This window comes from Gossypium hirsutum, chromosome A06, assembly GCF_007990345.1.
Source record: "Gossypium hirsutum isolate 1008001.06 chromosome A06, Gossypium_hirsutum_v2.1, whole genome shotgun sequence".
NCBI lineage: Eukaryota > Viridiplantae > Streptophyta > Magnoliopsida > Malvales > Malvaceae > Gossypium > Gossypium hirsutum.
Window position 1 is genome coordinate 39,138,148 of NC_053429.1, and position 24,629 is coordinate 39,162,776.

The following is a 24,629-nucleotide window of genomic DNA, read 5'->3' on the forward strand; positions in this document are numbered from 1 at the left end:
ATGACTTAATATGAATATCAAAAATCAAATTTTTTCAAAAAAAGAAAAAAAAAAAGGGTGAGAATGTGCCTAAAACTTGGAGAATTTATAGCAATGGTAGCTTTGGTCCCCCACTTCCCATTTCTAGCTTTATGTTCCTTTTGAGTTGCCCCTCCCTCACCCCCTTTCTTTCAACCTCAAAATTAGGCTTTGTTTTCTTCATGGACCACAATGGCACTTTTAAGCCACTTGCAACTTGTCTTTGGTCTCTTCACTTCACCATCAATACAAAACCATGATTTCTTTGTTTTAACAATATCAAGGCTAATGACTTATTGATACTGGTCAAAAAATTTCGATAAATTTAAAAAATAAGTCAAAATATGAAAAATTTGAGTCTAAAAAAAGTGAGCTAAAAACCTAACTAATCCAAAAAAAAAAATGAATTTGTAATAATCCCAAATGATTAAAGTCGAATTAGATTTTGTATCCGCAAGCATTTCAATTGAAAAGAACCTAATCTAATTCCATCGATTTGCCACCTCTACCAACTTAGGATTTAAGTTGTGGTGAAAGCATGCAAAGAGCAAAAGAATGAAAATAAAATGGGGGAATGAAGTGCACTTCTTACTTTTACTTTAAAAAACTTTCTTAGCTTAAAAAAAAAAATAAAGTTACTAAACAGAGTCTTAGATGCACAAGGGAAAATAAATATCATATATTAAGAATGGGTTTGATGATGTTGTGTTTTCTTTTGTTTTTTGGTGGTAATATTTTATTTGTTCTTGTATAAAATTCTGAAGATATGATGTCACACCAATCTTTTTTCAAAGATGTCACACCATTTTCTTGCTTGAGGAAACTCACAATCTTCTGGTCTAAATGGTACTATTAATGAAAGCTGATTTTCTCTATTCATTGATGTTGACATAACCCGTACATGCTCAAAAATATCTATCAGCATGGAAGCCATGGAAAGTGATTGAATAGCAATAACAAGCTTTGAATATTTTGGAGAATTAATTAATCTACTTACAAGTATATTTTGGAAAAAATAAATCATTAATATTTTTATGATATTTCATCAAGAGCAAGATATATATTGAATTGATACAACCAAAAATTTATTAAATTATATTTGTGAAACTAATTATATTTTATAGCTTATATTTGAAGAGAGGAAACTTTGATGGCAATATAACACTTACTAAAATGGATTAAGATCTTAAATATGGCTCGAGAAAAATTTCAACAACTCAATAAAGGTGCACAAAAAATGAGCCGATAACATCCTTAACAAATAAGAGATGTTGCATCAACCAATCACTAATGGACTAATAGATTTGTGGGCATCAAACGAGCAATCATGGAATCAATTAAAAATATTAGATCTTGACAAGCTTTCTCTGTTACTTATTTTTATCTATTATCAACTTCATACCCTGTTAAAATATTGACTTAAACTGTCAGACACCGTTCCAACAACTCTTTAACTTCATTTACTTTTGCAAATTACCAACTATAATCCTGGTAGAGGCAACAACAATCCTCATAGAAATGTGTATAAAATGAATTGTGAACATATAAATGTATATTATAGAATTTGGGCAATGTAATTGAGAAACAAATAAATATTAAGTGGAAAGAAGAAAAAATAATTGATGTTGGGTTTGTAAGGGAAGAGGAAAACGCATATATCAAAGAAGGCTAAGCTAAGTTAATTTAATAAAAGCAGATTTGTTAATTATATGTATCAAATCATCATGTTTTGGGGTGTTTTAAGTTCATTGAATCAAATATTTGCAATGCTTGATTTCTCTTGCATTCCAAAAACTTCATTTTATATCTGAAAACATTTAACTTAAATCTAGATTTTACATAGGTAGTACTTTTGCCTTGATGGATCTCTCCCTCGTTTAATACAAGGAAATCCACAACTTTTTTTTTTTTTTTTTGCATTTTAGAACAATTCTTTTAAGTAAAGAAACTTATCTTAAAAGAATCCACAGAAACACATCTACATGAAATTCACAAAACTAAATGATTTGAATCTAAAATAACTGAACATAAAATGATCAAACTTGGAATAAGTCAAACAATTTGAAATCATCTGAACACGAAAAATTTTCATTTCAAAAACAAAGCATATCATAAATTTAAGCTTGAAATTGAATTCACACTGTCAAGGGAGGAATAACTTTTGGAATTTGATGGCAATGCAAACAACACCATTCACGTTTATAAACTCTTAATGACTAGTAAATTTTTAGTCCAACAAAAACATAATTCACGAATCACAAAGTCATATGGGCATTACTGCTTAATTTGGTCCAAATCCTTCGAATTGTGACGATAGAAATGAGGACAATAGTCAAAATAAATGGAAATATTAAATATATTTCACAAAATCAATATATATATAAAATGAATAAAAAAACCAAAAAATGGATAGATAAGTAATCTTCATATCTTCTCAAAAGCATGCACTCAATTTGTAGGGTAACTGGATTTTGAGAAGCGGATTAGGTTTTCTGAGATAGAATATCAATTTCGGTGTATAGGGGAAGAGGCAGTGGTTTAGGAAGTTCACTTTATGAAAGCATATGGAAAAAAAAGAAAAATGTCATGCAGTCCCAATGACACGAACATGGAAAGGAGGTCCTCGACAAAAAATAGGCTCGTCAGGCGATTCACATTTTGCTCTAGCTCTTAAAACGTCATTTGCATCGTCGATTACAGCAGCAGCAACCATGGTGTACTCACCTGGGACAAGGAAGTACAGAAAGAAACTATGTTTGCTTTCTTCAAGTGGAGGAACCTCTATGGTGATTCCACTTAGAACACCTGATTAACAAAAACATGGTTGACCTCTCAGTCGAAAACACTAATTTGATGGTTCTTAAAAAAAACAGAGGAAATGTTCTTTATGAATTGCCCAACAAACTAAAAAGAAGTTGATAAATTAGATAGGTTTAAGTTAATGGCTAAAATATGATACCATAAAGTGAAAAGGAACTAACCGGCCCAGAAGACAGTTGCCTTCGTGCCCTCAACACAATTCTGTCCTGCTACATCTCTGCATGTAACACTAAGATTCATTTTGATGGTTTCTTTCGTGTTATTCCGAACTAGAACTTCCATAGGAGTCATATCATGTTCGATTACATAACTGTTTGACATAGAAGGCTGAATATTAATACTAGATTCTTTTGGTGAATCAAGATTTGCAGCATTTTTAGAAACATTTCTAGCAAGCCTAAAGCTAAAAGTCAGAGGATCTGGCAATAGTATATCCATGATGGATGATTGAAGGGCTACTCGTATAGCATCTGTGATATTCAGTTCTCCACAGCTGTTCTGCCCTGATTGCCACCTGACTTTTATTCTGGAAACGAGGCTCTTAATGGAAGCATTTAGTTCAGATTTTGTATTTCTTTCTGACAAACTAGAATTTTTACAACTGGTGGACTCGTCAAGCTGCAGATCTTTTGAAAAGAATGAATCATCAAGAAAAGGTAACTTAAAATGCTCAAGTGGTATTAAAACCCTTGAGAAGTATTCTCTGTCAATTCTTGTTTTGGGATAACCATATTCAGCAGCATAGTCAACAGAAACGTCGTCCTCATTGCTTGGTTTTTCCAAGACAGAAACACTTACTTCGAACACCATATCAGTTGGATTAGACATCTCTAGTTCAAGAAAACGTAATCCCCAGCTTCCTCTAAAGGGATCAATCTTCACTAATCTCTCTATCTTACTTCCATAGCCAACAGCTTTATTTGAATGGTTACCATCCACATTAGCCGGATTGGAAGGACTCTCGCCCACATATGCAGGAATCTCCATGGAAAGCAAGCGAGCTTTCACAAAAGACAAACCTTGCAAAACACAGATTTGTAGTGGAACAATCAGACGCCTTCCTGGGGGCACAGATGTTTTGTTTTTTTCAAGATCCCTAGCATCTCCCAATGACCCTGAAAAAGAACGGACTTCAACATTAGGAAAAGGCTGAAAGGATAATCTCATTCTAAAAGTTCCAACATGCAGTTCAAGACTGATGGAACTATAAAGAAGTTACTACTCATCCAAGTCAAATGAACTTGATTATGTCAAGCTTCCAAACAAGTGGCACATGCTCTAGTGAAGATGTATTAGAAACTTGGTACAGAATCTAGCCCACTAATATTTCTGAGAGGGTTGATAATGGATACACTTCCACCTTTATGCAAAACTACTAGCATACGAATAGTTAACTGCAAAGAATGGGCTTTGCTATGCATCATAGCTGCTAGTATAAATACAGCAAGGCTACATTATAAGGGAAATCGTAGATCATTCCATCCAATCTACAGGAATCTTGCAAAGAATATATCAAAGAAACTTGGAAACACAATATCACATTAAATGCATCAACGGGATATTGGCAGCATAAGGAAAATGTGGTTCAGTGTTATGAGAGACTGTGTCTGATTTCACCATATAAATTTCACAAAAATACCTGCGTAATGGACCAACAATGAGGGGCAACATCCGTCCTTCACAGTTCTACCCATACTACCGGAGACACCCTTACCAGCTGCAGTATCACTCTCACCCAAGCCAAGCTGCCAGGCTTTCAAGGTCAAAGGTATCGTCACTTCTGCACCAGGTTTCAATGGAAGAGCAGACTTTAGTTTTTCGTATCCAATCGAGATGACAGAATCTTGGTTTTTTCCAGATAGTGAAATGTGTGCCTGCTCAACTGCAATTGTGCCAGCATTAGCTAGATTTATCCAAACATCTCGAATTTCACCTTCATATAAAACAATGGCACCATCACCACCTACAACATGCGACACTAACAATGGCAATGGAGGTATAACAGAAATATTTGGTACAGACACATTTTTCAACCTTGGCGACCCACAGCATCGGAAAGGGTCAGAAAGCACAAGTCCTTGCGCCGCTCCAAGAAGCAAATTATCAACATCCCTAAAAAGGTGCTCAGTAATTACACCAAAACAATGAACAGTGCATCCTGGAATCTCCACTCGTCCAACAGATGTTGGGATTCCAGATAACATGATCACCTCGGATGAATTAGTTGGGAGATCTACACTAAGGGGAAAAGCATCAAAATTCCCTGATTGCACTGAGAGATAGATGTTGTCAACCTTTAAATCAAATCCACAAGGGTTAGCTAACTCCACAAAGACCTGAACTGGTTCCCCAACAATCCAAACCAAATCTTGCTTGCCATTTTTGGTTGGCTCTCCCTTGCTAAATGGTGTATAGATAAAAGGTCCTGAAGGAGCAGATCCAGCCCACCAATCTTCTCTTGCTGGATTGCGTTTTACAATGTCCATTTGTGAGGGATGGAGAGGAAAAGAGTATACCCTACATTCATAGAAAATAATATCAACTTTTTTGCATACTGGGGTATTAAGGAAGTGGGAGTCAACAGTTTCTTCATGATTGACAATAAGCAAACACATAGACCTAAAAAAATAATAGATAGACAAGGAAAGCATGCGGAAAAAGCCTATGCAAAAACTAAGAGAAAACATAATGTCTCAGCAACTAACTATTATTAAAATCTCCACATTTAAGTGCAATAGAAGCACATAAACTTGATAGTGAAAGTCAATAGTTTATCACAATTGACGATGAGAAAATATATGAACCTCAGTAAAAGAATTGAAGGAGAAAGTATGCAAAAAAAGTGACACAGAAGCTTAATTATGATTTTATAATAATTAATTTTATTATTTTAGTTCTATTTCAGTTTATTTTATAACATTTAGTTTAAAGTATTATTTATATTTCTTGAGGATTAATTTTAGGGTTAATAATAAAACTTTATTTGCAAGAAAATCTATTATATGTATGTTGTAACTAATTTACATCAACAATATTTCTGATTATTATATTTCAATTAATGCAAAACCCTAAGTTTTCTCGAGTTCCATCTTTCTTACAAGTTTGTTTAGCATTAATTCTTTCTATCGCTGTTGTTTTTTTCACTTAAACCACACCAAAAAGCTTATGACAAAACTAAGAGAAAACAGAATGTCTCAACATACATTTGAGCACAACAAAAGCACAAAAACCATTACATTGAGGAAATACAATTATCCATCCCCAAATCTAGATAAAATCAAAAGCAATAAGACAAACCTTATGAAAGGTAAGGCTGGGTCAGCACATCGAGTTCCCGAAGGCAACCTTTCAGCTGCACTTTTCAAGGCACTAGCAAGGCCATTTTGTCCAGCAGGTGTAATTAGAGGATAATAAGATCTTAGTAGCCTTGCTGCTGCACTCCAGGCAGCAAGAGGATCTCCTGCACGAACAGCAGATAGAAGTATCTCTCGCAGCACAACCATCTGCAAGGTGCTCCATTGTGATTCAAACAGTGAAACTACTAACAGATGATGCAATTTTCCACTATCAGCATTCCCTGGTTCAGTTTCCTACCACAGAAGAAAGAATATATTGATGGTTGTTATAGTATGCTAGTTTACAAAGAAAGAACAACTTCAATAAGATTGAAGTGCCTTTATAAAGTCGACAATTCAAAACTTGCTCCATAGTTCCATACATTAGAAATGGAATGTTTTGTGATGGATGCTCTGCTCTGAACACGATATGCTTTGGTGGTCATTCCTAGGACCTGCATGGCACTGGTAGCAGCAAATCTATTTTCTTGTTGTAGGTATAACTGAGCTACCTGCCTTGAGAAGAAGGCAGCTTTTCGTTGATAACCAAGAGTACCAAATAAGCGAGCTATTTCAACATATAATATGAGTCTGTCGTTGGCATCGATCAAAGATTTAGCACCATCAGCAGCATTAGTTAACAACTCCACAACCTCCTTAATCAATTTTCTCCTACAATTACCACAAGAATATAAACAATGTTATTTTAAGAATGCATTTTGACAAGACTTAACACATAAAACTATGTACAAGATCTTGGAATTTATATAGTTTGTCATAAAAGTGTCTCCACCGTATTCTTTAGAAAATGAATAAATACCAACTATCACATTAACAACGTAAAACAATAAAAAATAAATGGGAGTTAGGAAGAGGGGGTTGAATGATACAACCGAATTTTCAAAATGCCAAGATGTATTTCTAATTTATCTAATACAACTTGCAATCTCCCTATAATTTATCTATACCAAGGAGTTAAGCATGTCATGTCCACAACTAACTCAATGAAATTATAATTCCATTGAAAATTGAAACACACCTACATAAAAACCTGGCCAATTTCAAGGTAGCTTCAAGTTCAAAGGTAATGGGTGAAACTCTGCATTTAAAAAAAAAATTAAAAGAGTTAGTTCTCAAAAAGTTAAAGCTAGATAAATTTCCATTGATTAATAAAATATGTGCATAAATCAAACACTTTTTATTATGCTACACAAGATTAGGCTGACAAGAATAAGGTGCATCATAAAGACCTCATCCAATTTGCTTAAAAGAATATTCAAATGAAGATGGGTACAACACAAACATAAATATAACTTAAAAAGTAGGGGAATAGAGTGTAGATGCGAAAATCTAAAAATATGTGTAGTTGAAACTCAAAGAAGGTGCAATGGAAAGACACCAAATACCTCTGAACATTGTCTTGAATGAAGGATTTCCTATAATGCGTAATGACATTATTGTACCGATATCTAACCTCATCCTCTACACCTGTATCCTTCTGGCCTATTTGATCAACCTGATAATAAGGCATAAATAATTATACAGTAGATGAATAAATTTCATATCATATGGGCAAATATTTTATCTATATTATCACTTGCAGTTATGATGCAAAAGGTCAATATAGCCTAATTTAAAAAACATCAACCCCCTCCCCCTACAAAAAATCCTACCCTAGAAAAGTAAAAAGATAATAATAAAGTACAGAAGGAGGAACAATTTAGTCCTTACACATGGGACAAATCCTCAATTAGGAAAATAAAACATCACGAATTCAAATGTGATAAATCTTGGAATTTAACCATAGCACTAAAGTTGGTAGTGGACATAACTAAACATGTGTCTCGTTGTAAAACTTTTATGAGACACTTTTCCAATAGAGATTTCCTTAAAAAAACTTAGCTTCAAATTTCAACAAGTGAGTTGCTAGCCTTATCCATTTGTTTCTGTTCAAGAACATCTATAAAATCTAAACAAGGACATTTAAGGGTCCATACAAATATCATAAATAGCAGATGAGCTTGATTAACATCCTGCAATTACCAGTATAGCACAAACACTACCCTCCAATGCCCCAGCATACCAAAAGTAATCTGCAGTCAACCTGGCTAGCTCTAGTGCAGTAGTATAGTGAGCATTTGCATCAACAGGCGATCCTGCTAACAAACAATAATCCCCTATTGTCTTTTGTGCACGAGCAAGTCTTCGTTTTTTAGCCTTGATCACCTGCATTGTTATTTAATAAAAACAAACACATCACACACACACACACACATGCAGAAGTGCGCGCATACCCACGCCCATGCGCTCACAGACTAAAATGCATAAAACACCTAAACATAAACCTCCTCTGAGCTAAGAGTAGCTTGAGAATCTAAAGGCGTCTTCAGAAGAGTTCCTGAAGATTCTGCTTGAAGAACCCACTTCTCAAATTCCATCAGTAATGAAGCAGCGATATCTTGCATCATTGTATGTAAGTGAAACTCCTGCATTGTACGGTCTGCAGGAGGAAACAAAACCAAGTTCTCCCTTTTCTTACCATCATCCAACTGCAGCAGAAAATAAAGTAATTAGATCACGTAATTCATTAAAAGCTAGGTTTTGTTTAGTTTATTAAGATAAACAAATAGTAAACATAATAAAAGGTTTCAAAAACACAAATCATATCATTCTACTATGTTATTCAGACTTTATTCCCAAAAATGCTCGTATCTTACACCCAATATGGGTTATCATCCTTCAAATTTATACAAAAAACCTAAGCATTCACGACACACTAGAATCTAGGTAATATAACCATTCCTTCGACAGATTACTAATAATTAGAATCCAAGTCAATTTATAATAATCGAAACCAATAACCAGATATCAGCATGTGATTCAATGAGAAGTAAAATAGAAACCTTAATTCTGAGAACTAACTTGCGAATTGCCAGGACAAAAGGCGAAGCAGCGTAGAACTAGAGCCGAAGTGTAAATTTTGCAGGCAGCATTGAATTGATCGATGACGTGATCAAGATCTGGTGACGAAGGGCAGTGGCAAATGCCAATCACGGAGAGGAACTTGCGATAAGGCTGGAAATCTTCCCAAGGGCTAGGCGGAGACCCGCCCAACAAGAATTTGAACTGGAGCGAGCCTGTGTCCCAAGGCTGGTGGGCGAAAGGCGATTTCTGGTGCTCCGTGTAGAAGGAGCTGATGGTTGAGAGAGGGATGGTGTGGTGCGGAAGGAGCATGGAGTGGTAATCCCGCAGAAGAGGAGGGGGGACTTTGCCTATTGGAAGGACGGCGATCCGGATCATGCATGATGTCTCAATGCTCACGTCGGGTTCCATTGCCAGATCGGACGGAAGGGAAGAAGAGGCGCAGTGGTGATAGTGTGGTGGTAGGTGTATTAGATTAGGAACATACGAATCGGTCAAGTCGAAGAGGCACCTGGCCAAGTACGATTCAGGTCGACAAATGGGGTTGCAGTATTTAATTTATTTATTTTGTTTAAAAAATCAGAATATCATATAACAAAAAATAATATTATAATAAACCTAAAATTAAAAAACTAAAAAAACAGGAGACCAAATTCACTAAAATAAAATTAGAAATCTTAAATTCCATATGTGGGAAAGTATCTATAATTACGGATCTATAATTTTTTTAGAAACTGAATATATTTTAATATACAAATTAATTAAATAATTAAATAAAGAGGGAGGGAAGTCAGGAAAAGCCAATCATCCCTAATTACATCAACAGCCTATGATTAATATCTACCTCCATTGTAAAATTACCGCTGTTACTAATTAATTGAAATGTTCAACTAAATATTGTACAAACTATTAATATAATTACCCATCTTTATATTTATGGGTTAAAAAGAATCAATATAATTACCCATCTTTATATTTATGAGTTAAAAAGAATTATGAGTAATTTTAGATATTATTTTTTTAAAAATAAATATAATTAAAACTTATAATAAAATTCATGAGGTTTTTCTCAACTGCTTTTTAACTATTCTAAATTTAAATTAATCTCAGAATGATATATATATGAAACCATTTTGATATTATAAGTAAAATTCATCCTTCACGACAAAGTTCAGAATTTATATATTGTTTTTAGGTTAAATCAACATTTTGCCTATGAACTTGTAATTTTTCTCATCTTAGTCTTTGAATTTTTTTTTTCACATTAATCTTAAAATTAGACAACTTTTTTCAATTTCTGCCTAAAAATATTTTTTTTATTAAAAGGAGATGATGATATGCCATAATCTTAGAATGCTATATTATCACAAGGATCAAAATTGAGAAAATTTGTCAAGTTATATGATTAATGTGAGAAAAAAAAAATTCAAGGATCAAGTTGAGAAAAATTGTCAAGTTTAGAGATTAAAAGCGTGTTTGAGAGGGATTTCACTTGTATCTAGGTTTTTAAATTTCTAAAATTGAATTTACTTATTTTAGTAAATATATGGAAATTTTTCAAATAAGTAATTTTAAAAGAGATTTCAATAGCTCAATTCCTTTTTCAAAATTCCTAAGAATTTTATTTGATTTAATACACATGACCCTCTATAAGATAAAAACAACTTAAATTTCAAATTTCATTTTTATTTAATTCTAATAATTTATATTTTTTTTACAAATATGACGATATCCATGTTGAATATTTTTAAATTATTTATTTTAATATAATTATTTTTTTATAACTCCTTTTTATTTTGTTTTTTTTTTCAAGATATCTACCAGAGCGAGTTCAATAAATAATCATCCACATTTTGTAAATCCATTAAGGAGTAAATGCTGGCTATAAATTTTAAAACTGTTCTATACTCAAGACAAGCATTTATCCAAATAAAGCAAATACAAATGCTTCCTTGTACCATTTAGTAAATAGGTTGATAGTAAAAAAAAATAGGTTTAGCATTTTATTTATAATCTATATAAAAGCATAAATTTAAAGAAATTTTTGAACAAACAAAATTAAATTTTATTATTTATTATATTACAACATTAAAATTTAAAATTTTTTTTGAATGAAATCATAATATATTAATTTTGTAATTTTATGATAATATTAATCAAACTGTGAAAAAATAAAATAAAATAAAGAACACACAAATTTTTACGTGGAAACTCTTTCGGAAAAAACCTCGGGCAGAGGAAAAGAAAATTCACTATGTCAAATTCGAATAAATACAAGAGGAATAGACTATACCTATTTATAGGCTTGTAAAGCCATATTCTAGTAAGACTGAAACACCTTATTCTAATCAATATAAAATAGATGGAGTTTAATAAGGTTTAAAAAACCTTATTCTAAAATAAAATAAAAGAAGTGTAGTTCTATATGAATTTTACTTTTATTTTATTTTACCACTGTATTTTATTTAAATAAGGATTCGGGTCATTTAATTCTAACAATCTCCACCTTGACACGAATTCTCAATGAACAAGTTCTTCATCGTGAACTCTCAACGAACAAGTTCTCCACTTCTTCCATAAAACCCCTTAAGGGTTTAACTTCAACAATGGACACCAACCAAGTCTAAGCAATGCTCAAACTTGGTTATAGGAAGTAACTTAGTCATCATATCTGTAAGATTTTCATCAGTACTAATTTTGCTCACAACAATATCACCACGAGCAATAATATCACGAACAAAATGATACCGAACATCAATGTATTTTGTTCTCTCATGAAACATTTGATCTTTTGTAAGGAAGATTGCACTCTGACTGTCACGAAATACAGTACTAATTTGAAGGTCTTCATTGAGTTCACTAAAGAGTCCCTTCAACCAGATAGCTTCTTTACAAGCCTCAATAATTGCCATGTACTCAGCTTTAGTACTAGACAAAGCGACTGTAGTTTGCAAAGTGGCTTTCCAACTGATTGCACAACCTCCGATTGTAAAGACATAACCTGTAAAAGATCTTCTTCTATCAAGGTCTCCAGCAAAATTAACATCAACAGACCCAATGACTCCATCTCTAGTTCTTCCAAACTGTAAGCAAACATCAGTAGTACTTCGTAAGTATCTTAAAATCCATTGAACTGCTTTCCAGTGTTCTTTACCGGGATTCGTCATGTATCTGCTAACTGCACTGACTGCATATGATAAATCTGGACGTGAACAAGCCATAGCATACATGAGAGATCCCACAGCACTCTAGCACAGAACATGTGACATGTACTCAATCTTATCATCTGATAGTGGAGACAAAACCGATGAAAATCTAAAATCAGCTACTAAAGGAGTACTAACAGGCTTAGCACTCTGCATATTGAACCTACAAAGAACTTCCTCAATGTACCCATTCTGACTTAGGTACAATTTACTTGCTTTTCTATCTCTGAGAATCTCCATACCAAGTATCTTCTTTGTTGGTTCTAAATCTTTCATCTCAAATTCTTCACTTAGTTGGGCTTTGGCCTTTCTTATCTCTCATTTATCTTTTGCTGCTATCAACATGTTATCAACATAAAGAAGTAGATACACAAAAGAACCATCACTGTTTTTCTTAAAGTAAACACAACTGTCAAAACTACTTCTTTTGAAATCATGAGAAGTTATAAAGGAATCAAACTTCTTGTACCACTGTCTTGGTGACTGTTTCAAATCGTAAAGGGACTTTTTCAGCAATCAAACATAGTCCTTTTTTTCTGAGACTGTAAAACCCTCTGGTTGTTGTATGTAAATATCCTTCTCAAGTTTTCTATGAAAAAATGTAGTTTTTACATTTAACTACTCAAGCTCCAAATCATGCATGGACACAATACCAAGCAAAGCTCTAATCGAACTATGCTTAACAATTGGGGAGAACACATCTGTGAAGTCCACTCTTGAAATTTGACTGTAATCCTTTGCAACAAGCCTTGCTTTATATTTAGGTTCTTCAACTCATAGAGTCCCTTCTTTCTTTTTAAACACCCATTTACAACGAACAACCTTTTTACCTTTAGGAAGTTTCACAAGATCCCATGTTCTGTTTTTGTGGAGTGATTCCATCTCCTCTTACATAGCAAACATCCACTTTTCTGAGTCTTCACAGCTAACCTCCTCAGAATAATTAGATGGCTCTTGTTTTGCATCTATATCTTCAGCCACATTTAAAGCATAAGCAACTAGATCAGCCTCAGCATACTTCTTTGGAGGTTTAATTTCTCTTCTAGTTCTTTTTTTGGCGATAGAGTATTGCGGTGAAAAAGCAACTCTATCCTTAATTTTTGTACTGGCTTGAGGAGTCGACTCTGTATTAATTTGATGCTCCACCTGCTTTTGATTTTCTTTATTGGAAGAGTCTTTAAGAGATAAGTTAGGCAGCATAGCAGTTTCATCAAAAACAACATCTCTGATAATCACAACTTTTCTATTTTCAAGACACCATAATTTATACTCTTTTACACCAGTTTTATAACCAAGAAAAACACATTTAATGAATCTCAGTTCCAATTTTCCATTATCAACATGAGCATAAGCAAGAAACCTAAAAATCTTTAAATTAGAATAATTTGCAGGATTACCAGACCATACCTCTTGTAGAGTCTTTTTCTCAATGGCAACGGATGGGGATCAGTTAATCAAAAAACATGCAGTAGAGGCTGCTTCGGCCTAAAACGACTTTCATAAGTTGGCATTTGACATACATCGAACCTTCTCCATGATCGTTCTGTTCATTCGTTTTGCAACGCCATTTTGCTACGAAGTATGGCGAACTGTCAAGTGTCTCACGATCCATTCTGACTTGCACAATCTATTAAACTCATCAGAACAGAACTCTAAGCCATTGTCTGTGCGGAGGTATTTCATTTGTTTTCCCGTCTATTTTTCAATCATAATTTTCCAAGACTTAAATGCGAAAAACACATCACTTTTCTGCTTCAAGAAGAAAGCCCAAACTTTTCTGGAAAAATCATCAATAAATGTTAGCAAATAATTAGCTTCACCTCTCGAAGGTACTCTGAATGGCCCCTACAAATCAAAATGAATATACTCCAACATTTCCTTCGTGTTATGGATTTCTCTGGTGAATCGAACTCTCTTTTACTTCCCAAAAACACAGTGCTCACAGAAATTCAGTTTGTAAATTCCTTGCCCATCAAGAAGTCCTTTTTTGCTCAATTCTGCCATACCATTCTCACTCATATGCCCTAGCCGCATATGCCAAAGTTTAGTAATATCATCATTTGACAAGGAAGAGGAAGCGGCAGCTGCATCACTAGTAACAGTAGAACCCTATAAAACATATAACTTTACAATCTTTCTCTACTCTTTCATCACAACAAGAAAACCTTTGGAAATATTTAAAACCCCACTTTCAGCTGTGTATCTGTACCCTTTTGAATCAAGAGTACTCAACAAAATTGAATTTCTTTTCAATTCTGGAACATGTCGCACGTCACTAAGTGTTCTGATAACTCCATCAAATATCTTAACTTTAATTGTTCCAATACCTGCGATTTTACACGAAGTATTATTTCCCATAAAAACAACACATTTAGACACTATTTCGTAAGTTGTAAACTAATCCCAATTGGGACTCATGTGGAAAGTGCAGCCTGAATCAAGTATCCACTCCTCGCTCACTTTAGAATTGTAGACCGAAGCGACTAGAAGTTCACCATCGCTGTAGTCTTCTACAACATTAGTTTCATCAGAATTTTCTGGTTGTTTTCCCTTTTGATTCGTAGCCTGCCTTTTAATCTTATTTTGTAGCTTATAGCACTCAAATTTAATATGCCCTTTCTTCTTTCATAAGTTACAAGTTTTACCTCTGTTTGAAGACTTTGATCTACTCTTAGATTTACCGCGAGGATTTTGTTCCTGTGTCCTTCCACGATCATCATCAGTATTCCGATCTTGTCTCCCACGAACAATGAGACCCTCTCCCTGAGAGTCGTGTTTAACCACAAGATGCTTCATCTTATCATACGAGGTCAAAGAATCATAAAACTCATCAACTGTGAGAGACTCGCGGCTATATAAAATCGTGTCTCTAAAGGTTGAATAAGACGGGGGCAACGAACAAAGTAGAAACAACCCTAGATCTTCCTTATCATACTGAACCTCCATGGCCTCCAAGTTTGAGAGAATTTCTTTAAACACTGTTAAGTGTTCGTGTACGGACGCACCTTCCTCCAAACGATGAGCATAAAGACGCTGCTTCATATGCAGCTTGCTTGTTAGAGTTTTCGACATATATATTTGTTCTAGCCTCTTCCATAATACAGTGATAGTATTCTCTTTAATCACATCCTGCAAAATTTCGTTGGACAAATGCAGATGTAATTGTGTTAAGGCATTTCGATCCTTACGCTTCTTCTCTTCATCTGTTAATGTCGAAGGCATCTTATCTATCCCTAGCAGGGCATCCTCCAGATCCATATGGGCAAGAACTGTTTGCATCTTAATCTGCCACAACGCAAATCTGGTGTTGCGATCTAATAGTGGAATTTCATACTTTAAAGACGCCATTACCGTGATCGAGATGAACAACCCGGAAACTTGGATACCAATTTGTGAAAAAATAAAATAAAATAAAATAAAGAACACACAAATTTTTACGTGTAAACCCTTTCGAGAAAAAACCACAAGCAGAGGTGAAAAAAATTCATTATGTAGAATTCGAATGAATACAAGAAAAATAGACTATGTCTATTTATAGGCTTGTAAAGTCATATTCTAGTAAGACTGAAAGACCTTATTTTAATCAATATAAAATAGATGGAGTTTAATAAGGTTTAAAAAACTTTATTCTAAAATAAAATAAAAGAAGTGTAGTTCTATATGGATCTTACTTTTATTTTATTTTATTTTACTATTGTATTTTATTTAAATAAAAATTCGGGTCATTTAATTCTAACAGTAATAAAACAAATTGCAACTCTTATAGTGAGCCATTTTTCATTAGTAATAAATTTGTTTTTTTAATTAATTTATACTTATATACCAATTAAAACTAAATTCAGCGATGCATTACCATCCAACACTTTCATGTAACATTTAAAAAAATCAAAATTTAATATTATTTCCTAAAATTTATATTTTAAATTTATATATTGAAGAGATGGAAGATCAATTGAAACAATGATGAAATAATTTTGTTACATTTATATTCTAAAATTAATTTTATTCAATTTTTAAATATTTATTTTGAATTTTAGAAAATTAAAATTTAAGTTGTGAAGGATAAAGTTGAGGAAGCCAGTGTTTATTGAAAATGATAATGAGGATAATAGATTTAAAGAAAATAAAGATCGAAAATGATGATAATGATAAATTATTCAAATTTATTTTAAATTATTTTTTAGAAAAAATTATTTTTATTAAATTAGAGTTAAATAGCTAAAATCCAACAACAAAAAAGGACAAGATATTTCTTTTGTGCAACCAGTGGTGGTAAAAGCCTAAAGATAGTGAAAAATAGCCATGGGGTATTGATTGTATGGACTTGGTCACATCACGAATGGTAATGAGCTGACGTAAGGCTTTTAGGGAAAATAACCTCATGAGAGCAAGATGTATGAGCAGTCAGTGTTGGCTCCTGCACCCTTAATTTTTACTTATTGGGAATTGGTGAATCCAGGCTCAATATTTAAATTTAAAATCGAACAAAGTAGCAAGTAGTATGTCAAATCTCTTTTCCACATGACTCGGAGAGGGATCATTAGGTAGGTCCAAATCTAAATAAGTTGGATAGAGCCTGGATTTAAGAATCTTGCAAATTAAGGGTCATTATAATGTTACTTGTCTATCAATCAAGTATAAGAGTCTTGCAAAAGCTTCATCTCCTGCTGTACCATTGAAACAAAGAACAAGAGATCACCATGTTTGGTTCAATGTAATAGCTATGCCATTACAACCCTATTCCGTGGGCCCATCCTAAACACTGTTTGGTTCAATGGAATGCCCTATTACGGGCTTATTCCATTACAGGCCTATGCAGCAAAATTGCCTGATTTCTATTCTGTAGCCTCACCACCGATTACTGATTCGGTGTTTAAGGGGACCATCACCACAAAAACTCTCCCCACTTTGCCCTCTCCCATTTTCTCACCTGAAACTCTCCCCACTTTCTCCCTCGTTCATTCCATCTTCCTCTTTTCTAATTTTTCTGTCCTCTTTTTTCTGCTTTCTTTTTCTTTCTCTCAATAGAGTTTTTCTTTTCCTCTCTTCCACTTTTTTTCTTGATCTGTAAAACTCCATCGATTGTTGGAAAGAGCAAGAGGGTTCTTAGAGGGGGAATTGAAATCTAAATCGAAAACCAAAAATGTTGAGGGTAAACCGAGTGATAAACCATGCATGAGCTTCGATTTCAAATTGTCGATACCTCCTAAGTCATGACCCAAAGATTTCCCCTTCACCTCTTCAACATTTCGCTTCAAAATCATCTATTCGCTTCTTCAATATTTACAAGGCAATTCCTCCATCTCCCCCTTTTTAACTCTAAAATATTTGATTTTTTAAGCTATAGTTCTTTTTAACTTTTTTTGTTGTGTGTGCAGCTTGCAAGCGAGGAAAAAATCTAGAAAGAACGAGCAAGACTGTAAGTTTAAGCTTTGCTTGTTTATTGAAATTTTGTTACGTGCTCTTCTTTCCATGAAATTTAATATAAATAATTGTTTTAATTTGATTTAGGGCAGTGTTGATGAATTGAATAGAGGATATTTTGATGATATTTCTAAGCTAAAACAACACGGTGGTAAGGTATTACCTGATTTGTTCTTTTTATATACATATAGGCTATATCATTTGCAAATCTGTTCAAATTAGTTGAATTGCAACTGATTTCTGAGTAAAATTAATGTTACTTTCTGTAAACATTTTAATTGTTAGTTTTTTTTCTTTTCTTGCAGATTACACTGGCAAATAAGATTCTAATTCTTGGAATTGCAGCAAGGAAGTTTACTGCCATGGATGTTATATATTCTGATGGTAGAAAATCAAAGCTGCCGATTGTTTTTGATGCAAGTGGCATTGATGCTAGCAAGTTGGCTGTCCCTGAAGCATCTTTAGTCTGTCTATCATTTAGAGCAAACTCTCAGGTATGGTTTCTTTTTTCTATGTTTTTTTTAGATTAAATTTATGTATTTCTTAATGATGTTATAAATCTTCCATTTTTATCATGATAAGAGAATGTTGAATAGATAGTACATTGCTTTAAAATTGTGATAAAGAGGCATATCAGTAATTCCATGGCAATGGAGGGGTTAGCACTAAATTGCAATCATGAAAATAACAAAAACATGAGAAACAAAAGATGTTGTTGGTTGCTAACTTTTCTTTTCTCTTGTTTCTGGTTATTGTTATTGATTATGCATTTTAACTCCTTTTCCTTGTCAGGCTATAGTCGATTCTTGAAGCAAGCCTTTTTATGACGCCCTTTAGTGAGTCCAAGAGTGTGCAGCTATATGAGGTTCTATATTTTTGCTATTTAACTTTTCATTCCTTTTTGGCATGTGTGGTGAAGCAACGATTCTCAGTTTTCTGTTGCTAGAAAGAACTTATAGTTACATGCATCTGTAGTCAATAGTAATAGCAAACAAATAAAACAGCGAACAAGAATAGAAGATAACTATGCTAGTATGACTTATGAGTTATGACCGCCCTAGTTGAGCTTTTAGCTCATCAGATCAGCTTATAATTAATATTGCAGTTGTCCTTTTATTTACTGTATTTGAATGGAAATTCTTGGCAGCTGATTTTATGTTTTATATAAGTTATTTGTTAAAATAATTGTGTTTGGAAATTATTATGTGTTGCTAAATGATAATATATTTGCTGTTATCAGGTATCTTTTATAGACTCTTGGTTCTTATGCTTGAATCCCGTTAAACGACTGCTTCTTCGATTTATGAGGAAATCTAGTTATGGAGCGAAGGATGCTCTTCAAAGGCATATTGTTTATTCATTTGGTGATCATTATTACTTCAGAAAGGAACTTAAGATTCTAAACCTTCTAACTGGGTAATCAAAAGTTTCTTATATCCTAATCAATAACATAACTAATATTCATACAGTTCTGTTTTGTTAGTCTGAGAAGATGCATTTTCACTTGTTTGAAGGTAAATTTTCTAGCTTGACAAATTTGGTAGAACAAGATGGTTGGGCTTTGGTTTGGCAAAGCAAGGTCAGTTGTCATCGCTTTTTTATTGCACGAAAGTTATTTTGGAGGAAAAATAGGTAGCCTGGCATTTTTTAGGTACCGTATTATCTTAATGGGTTAATCTCTATTTTTGCATTCAAGGGATACTAGTGTCAAATGAAAATAATGATGTGATTTGTTGGAAACATGGTCCTGTTTGCTATTTTCTTTTAGATTTCTGCAACCAAGCAAAACCTTAGGTTTTCCATTTTGGGTGAGCGAGTGGAAAAGTAAAGAAGTATCCTTATGCTAGTGTCAGTTTTATTTCAACTTCACTTTCTTGTATTCTAGTTTTGTGTCAGACTTGACTTAAGTTATATGCCTATCAATATCCCATTGATATTCCTTGCAGATACTTTTGGCTTGCCTGGAGCAGCTTAGTTCTTACACTGAAAGCCTGTTGGCTCAACAGGATGAACAAGTTCACAGTTTTGAGAGACCTCAATTTTGTTGCAGAAAACCTTGGTGTTGAGTTTTTCAAAGGTACTGTTGTGGTATGATAATCTTCCCATTACTGATGATGTGTAGAGTTGAATGAATTTTGTATTATTTTCTTCAACAATTAGAATAAATTGTATTTATCTATTCGATATCGAACCAGTTGGCAAAGCTGTTGAGGGAGTATTGTAATGAAGCATTGGGATTTTATAATGTAAAACAATTTTATAATGTAATCATTAATGCAAAACTTTCTCATTAACATCGCCTTTTCCAATTTTATAATGTAGATAAACAAATATTTTTTGTTTCTTTTAGTTGAAAAAAGAAAAATAAAAAAATGCTATTTTTCTTCTGGATGCTTTGTGACTTTTTTCTTTTATTTGTAATAAAAATTGTGTTTAATACAATCAAGTAATTTTAGAGTATAACACAGGTAAAAAGCTTTTTTATATAAAAATTATGTAAATAACAAATAAAACTTTAGTTGAAATCATAAAATTGAGATAAATTCAGAAGTAATGCATTCAAATAATAGTGTACTTTTTTAAAATATAGTAAATAAATTTTTTTAATTTTTTAATATAATTAAATATAAAAATAAAAAAACATTTTAGTATAATTTAAATATAAAAATAATTATATTAAGAATGTTATTAAGTTATATTTAATAATAATTATATTAAAATATGATTAAATTATTTATTTTTATTTTTATCAAATTATATTATATTTAATAAGAACCTAATTAAAATTTAATATCCATATTTAAAAAATTTTTACTAAGAATATTATTATCATTTTAGTTTTTTTCTTTATACTATTTTATATCTATTCCATTCAACCAAACACAATAATACTATTACAACTTTATTCCATTAAATTCAACCAAACAATTAAATTCTATTACAACAATTGAATTACTAATTATAGGCCTATTCTATTACAGCTCTTTTTTAGAAACCTTACTCCAAACATTCCGTACAGTTTGGGAAGCTTTGATGGGGGATCAATCTATCATCTTTTGATTTGTTTTTCAGACCCTTAAACAGGAAACGCCTTCTTCCCTCATCATTTCCAGAGATCGTATAAAATTCCGAACTATGATTATTCCAAATACTCTCTTGTAGCAGTAATCTTTGGTTATCGAAACTCCACCGAAACAACAGCAATAATTAACACAGAAATCAAACGCAACTTCACTAACAAATCAATAACCGATTATACATATATCAATCAAACGAAATTTAGACTAATCCTAATTCAGATGATAACCCACCAAATATATCCTTTTTCCCAAACTAGAAATTACATTTTTCTGTGAGGAAATTAAAAAAAAAAGACTGAGAGTTTATAGACGAAAACCCAGACACACCTTTGCATTCTAAACCAAGCAAATCAGCAAATCTAAGACCCAAGTTACGCTATACAACATAAAGAACACTATTTGAAAAGCTAAAACCTACTCCTGTTTCGATCTTTCCCCTTGAAAAAATAAGGGATGATCGAAATATAAAAGAGAACCCAAACGATGAAATCGACAAACTGACACGAATTAATTTCTGAGTATGACTACAAATCGAGCCTTAATATCCTCCTTAAGTCGCTCGTGGCGTCGTCATTCTTCACGGTAACGCTGATCTTCTTGGTGCAAAACACCGGCATCGGGACGGAACTCGGAGGCGGCGAGGTTATAAAGGCCGACCCAGCATAAAAAGAGGCTGGAACGACCTTCTTATTGTTGTTTGACTTGGTCAGTCGGATCTGGGTAGGAACGGAACCGGGTTCAGGACCCAAACGGTTAGTGGAACCCAGATCTGCAACGTCAATGTTTTCCTTTTCGAACCTGACGGATTTCTCCGGCGTCGGTTTTTTTAGAACCTCACCGCGTTTGAGGATCTTAACTTGACCCATCACGAGATCTTTAGCCGGTACCTTGGGGCCGGCCGACTGGGAAGGAGGGGAGGTAGTAGGAGACCGAGTTTTACGGTTTGGGTGTGACCGATTCGATCGGTTCGGATTAAGGCAAAGACTATTTCGTTGTTTCACGGGATTTGGTAGCTTCAAACAATCGTCTGGTTTTAGAACTGCAACACCCATGGCTGAAAAAGAAGAAATTTATAATATATGAACAATCAAGAGAATTGAAAAGCTTTGGAAATGAAATTGGGAGAGGATTTTTAGACGAAATTTAAGAAAGAAGACTCAAATGAAGCGAAATTAAGTATTTATCAAAAAGAGGAGAAACTCTTGCATTTCATGAGATAAAAGGAAATGAAACATGTAATGTGGTTTGAGTTAGAAGGAAAGAGGGATTTTTATAGGAGAAGCAAAATTAAAATTAAATTATTTGCTTTTAATGGCGGTTTAAAAGCCACTCTCATCATGGCGGTGTTGCAACTTCTTTTTAATAATATAATCTATAAAATCTTCCAACTTTATTAAAAACAATTATTTCAGCTATTTATTTTTTTAAACTTTAATCACTTTAAAATAATAAAAAATTTATCATTTATTAATTTTGTTAAGACTATTATATCAACAATTAATTATTTTTTATTTTAAATTTTTTATAAATATCTTATTAAATAGATTTTTTTTTATTTTCGAGATAAGCAAAGCATGTGAAGTCATACTTACTTTACTCTTTTTACGCATTAGGAGAATACAATTTCTCCTCTGATTTAGTTTCTCTCTTTTTTTCTTTTTTTAATTTTCAGTAAAAGTAAATAGCACAATTGTGGCTAGGTAACTATATTAGTGACCTACCTAATTTTATTGTAGAAAATTTCGGGATCAATGATTGGACCATGCAAATTAGAAATATTTTTTCTTAGATAAATGAGGAGATTACTCGATCCATTTACGTATTGCTCAGGATCTATATAATAATCGGGGCTTCCATTTCAAATGCATATCCCATTTTTGTGCAACAATGATATGAAAATCCACGAGAAGCAATTGAGTGTATTGTATGTGCTAATTGCCATTTAGCGAATAAACTCAAGGATATTGAGGTTCCACAAGCGATACTTCTTGATACTATATCCACCAAGATATAGATAAGTTTTTGATATACTTTAAATTCTAATAGTCATTAGGAGTAGAGTTCTATTTCATTTATATTTTTTATGTCTATAAATATAGACTTTGGGAAAGTATTGTAGATTATTCCGATTGATCAATAAAATACGCTTTCTTTTACTCTCTCATTTTGTTTGTTCTTTACTCTCCGTTTATTTATTTTATAACAAAAATAATATATAAAATTTATTTTCAAAAAAATAAAAATTATAAAAAATGTAGTAAAAATATTTTCTAATTTTTAAAAAATTAATTAAGTGCTAGCGTGGATACCATGTCAAGAAATTTAACCGATTAATTTTTCCATCTATGTTTGGGGTGATTTGACAGATAGAATAAGTTTAAGGGGTAACCGAGGCAATAATTTAAATGAATGGCTAAAATGTCTTTTTTTGTAAAATTGGAAGGACAAATAGATCATTATGCCTATTTTTTTAACACATACATTGATTCTCTTTGTTACTGTACTATTAGGTAAATTATGAAAATATATTTCTGTAATTAAAAATAGTAAAAATGTACCTACATTGAGGTTTGAACTCACACTAATAAGATTACTAAAACTTTAAATTTATCGGTCTACCAAAAATTCATTTTAATGTTTTTTATATGTTTTTATTTTAATATACACAATTTATTACCTTCATTGATTGTATATCTAATTTACATACAAATTAATCTAATTTTTTATTTTAATATTGTAAATATTTCATACTTTATTATGATTAATTAGTTTCAAACCATACGTTTCATTATTTATTGTATGTAATTTTCAAACGCACCTCTATATGTTAAATATGTAATTTCCGCATTCATATATGTGTAATAGGATTTATAGTTTTTTTAATATATATTAAATTTTCTTGTTGAAACTCTAATTGAATTCAAAATTGAGCAATTTTCTTCAAGCAATTTAGAAGATTTTATTTCTTTAATTAAAACGCACGTGTTTTAATTCTTAATATATATAATTTATGTTTTTAAATGCGTATTTTGATTTTATGCAATATTATTTATTAAATTTTTATTTCAGTTAAACTTTTCAAAAATAGCTAACACTATTAATACAATACAATACACAAATAATTAAATTTATATAATTTATGTTTTTTTATTATGAAATACAATACACAAGTTTAAGGTTACTTATTAAATACATAAATAATTAAATTTATTCGAGATAAAAATAACTCCATTGATTTATATTTTTAAATGTACAAAATTGAATTAAAACCAAAATTTCATATTAAATGATTGTATAAAATTAAAGTTTACATATCATATAAATTTTTTAGAGTTTTGCTTTTAGGATACAAATCTTTATACAAAAAAAAAAGAAGCCAATGAGCATCAGATTGCTCGAAAAATCTTGAGTGTCCATATTTGAGTCTCATAATATGAAAATATCACGTCATGTGTACGTTATCTATAAGATTTTTATTTTTTATTTTTTGGTTTAAGTTTCATATTATTTATTCTAGTACAAGTTGAGATATATTTCAATTTTTAGTATGGTTTGTGCTCCACACTAAATTAATTATAGTTTTTTTATAGAAAATTAATTATAATTAAGTTGCTTAAATATGTATTATTTGTGATCATATCATAATTACATTTTGAAGAAAAAAATTAAATTGAAAAATTCGTTACTTTGATCCTTTGGGCTATCAGACTCCTCTACAAGTTTATATATTATCGTCAAATTGAGTATAAGCTTTGTTTTCTAACTTGGCATATAATTTGAATTTTGAGAGGTGATCAGTTGATTAAGTTGGAGCACCTTGTTAG

General features: G+C 32.2%; 2 protein-coding genes and 1 pseudogene across 4 annotated transcripts; 1 reads left to right on the forward strand and 2 right to left on the reverse strand.

Moving 5' to 3' along the window:
• Positions 1-2,190: 2,190 nt before the first annotated feature.
• LOC107962914 (trafficking protein particle complex II-specific subunit 120 homolog) lies at positions 2,191-9,631 on the reverse strand. 3 transcript variants are annotated; one of them, XM_016899479.2, is made up of 10 exons: positions 9,096-9,630; positions 8,519-8,722; positions 8,217-8,399; positions 7,580-7,689; positions 7,213-7,272; positions 6,557-6,845; positions 6,136-6,428; positions 4,478-5,355; positions 3,000-3,953; positions 2,191-2,823 (listed from the first exon to the last, which is right to left on the reverse strand). In XM_016899479.2, the coding sequence occupies exons 1-10, from the start codon at positions 9,504-9,506 to the stop codon at positions 2,603-2,605; spliced, it is 3,603 nt and encodes a 1,200-aa protein (XP_016754968.2). In that variant the 5' UTR covers positions 9,507-9,630; the 3' UTR covers positions 2,191-2,602. The 3 variants fall into 3 exon arrangements, with proteins under 3 accessions (XP_016754968.2, XP_016754970.1, XP_016754969.2); XM_016899481.2 differs by having other exon boundaries at positions 9,077-9,620; XM_016899480.2 differs by lacking the exon at positions 7,213-7,272 and having other exon boundaries at positions 9,096-9,631.
• A 7,336-nt stretch (positions 9,632-16,967) lies between these two features.
• LOC107962915 (uncharacterized) lies at positions 16,968-20,019 on the forward strand (annotated as a pseudogene).
• A 1,310-nt stretch (positions 20,020-21,329) lies between these two features.
• On the reverse strand, positions 21,330-21,857 carry LOC121230499 (uncharacterized). Its single transcript, XM_041115393.1, has one exon. It carries the CDS (start codon positions 21,855-21,857, stop codon positions 21,330-21,332), a length of 528 nt encoding a protein of 175 aa, XP_040971327.1.
• Between the last annotated feature and the right edge of the window lie 2,772 nt (positions 21,858-24,629).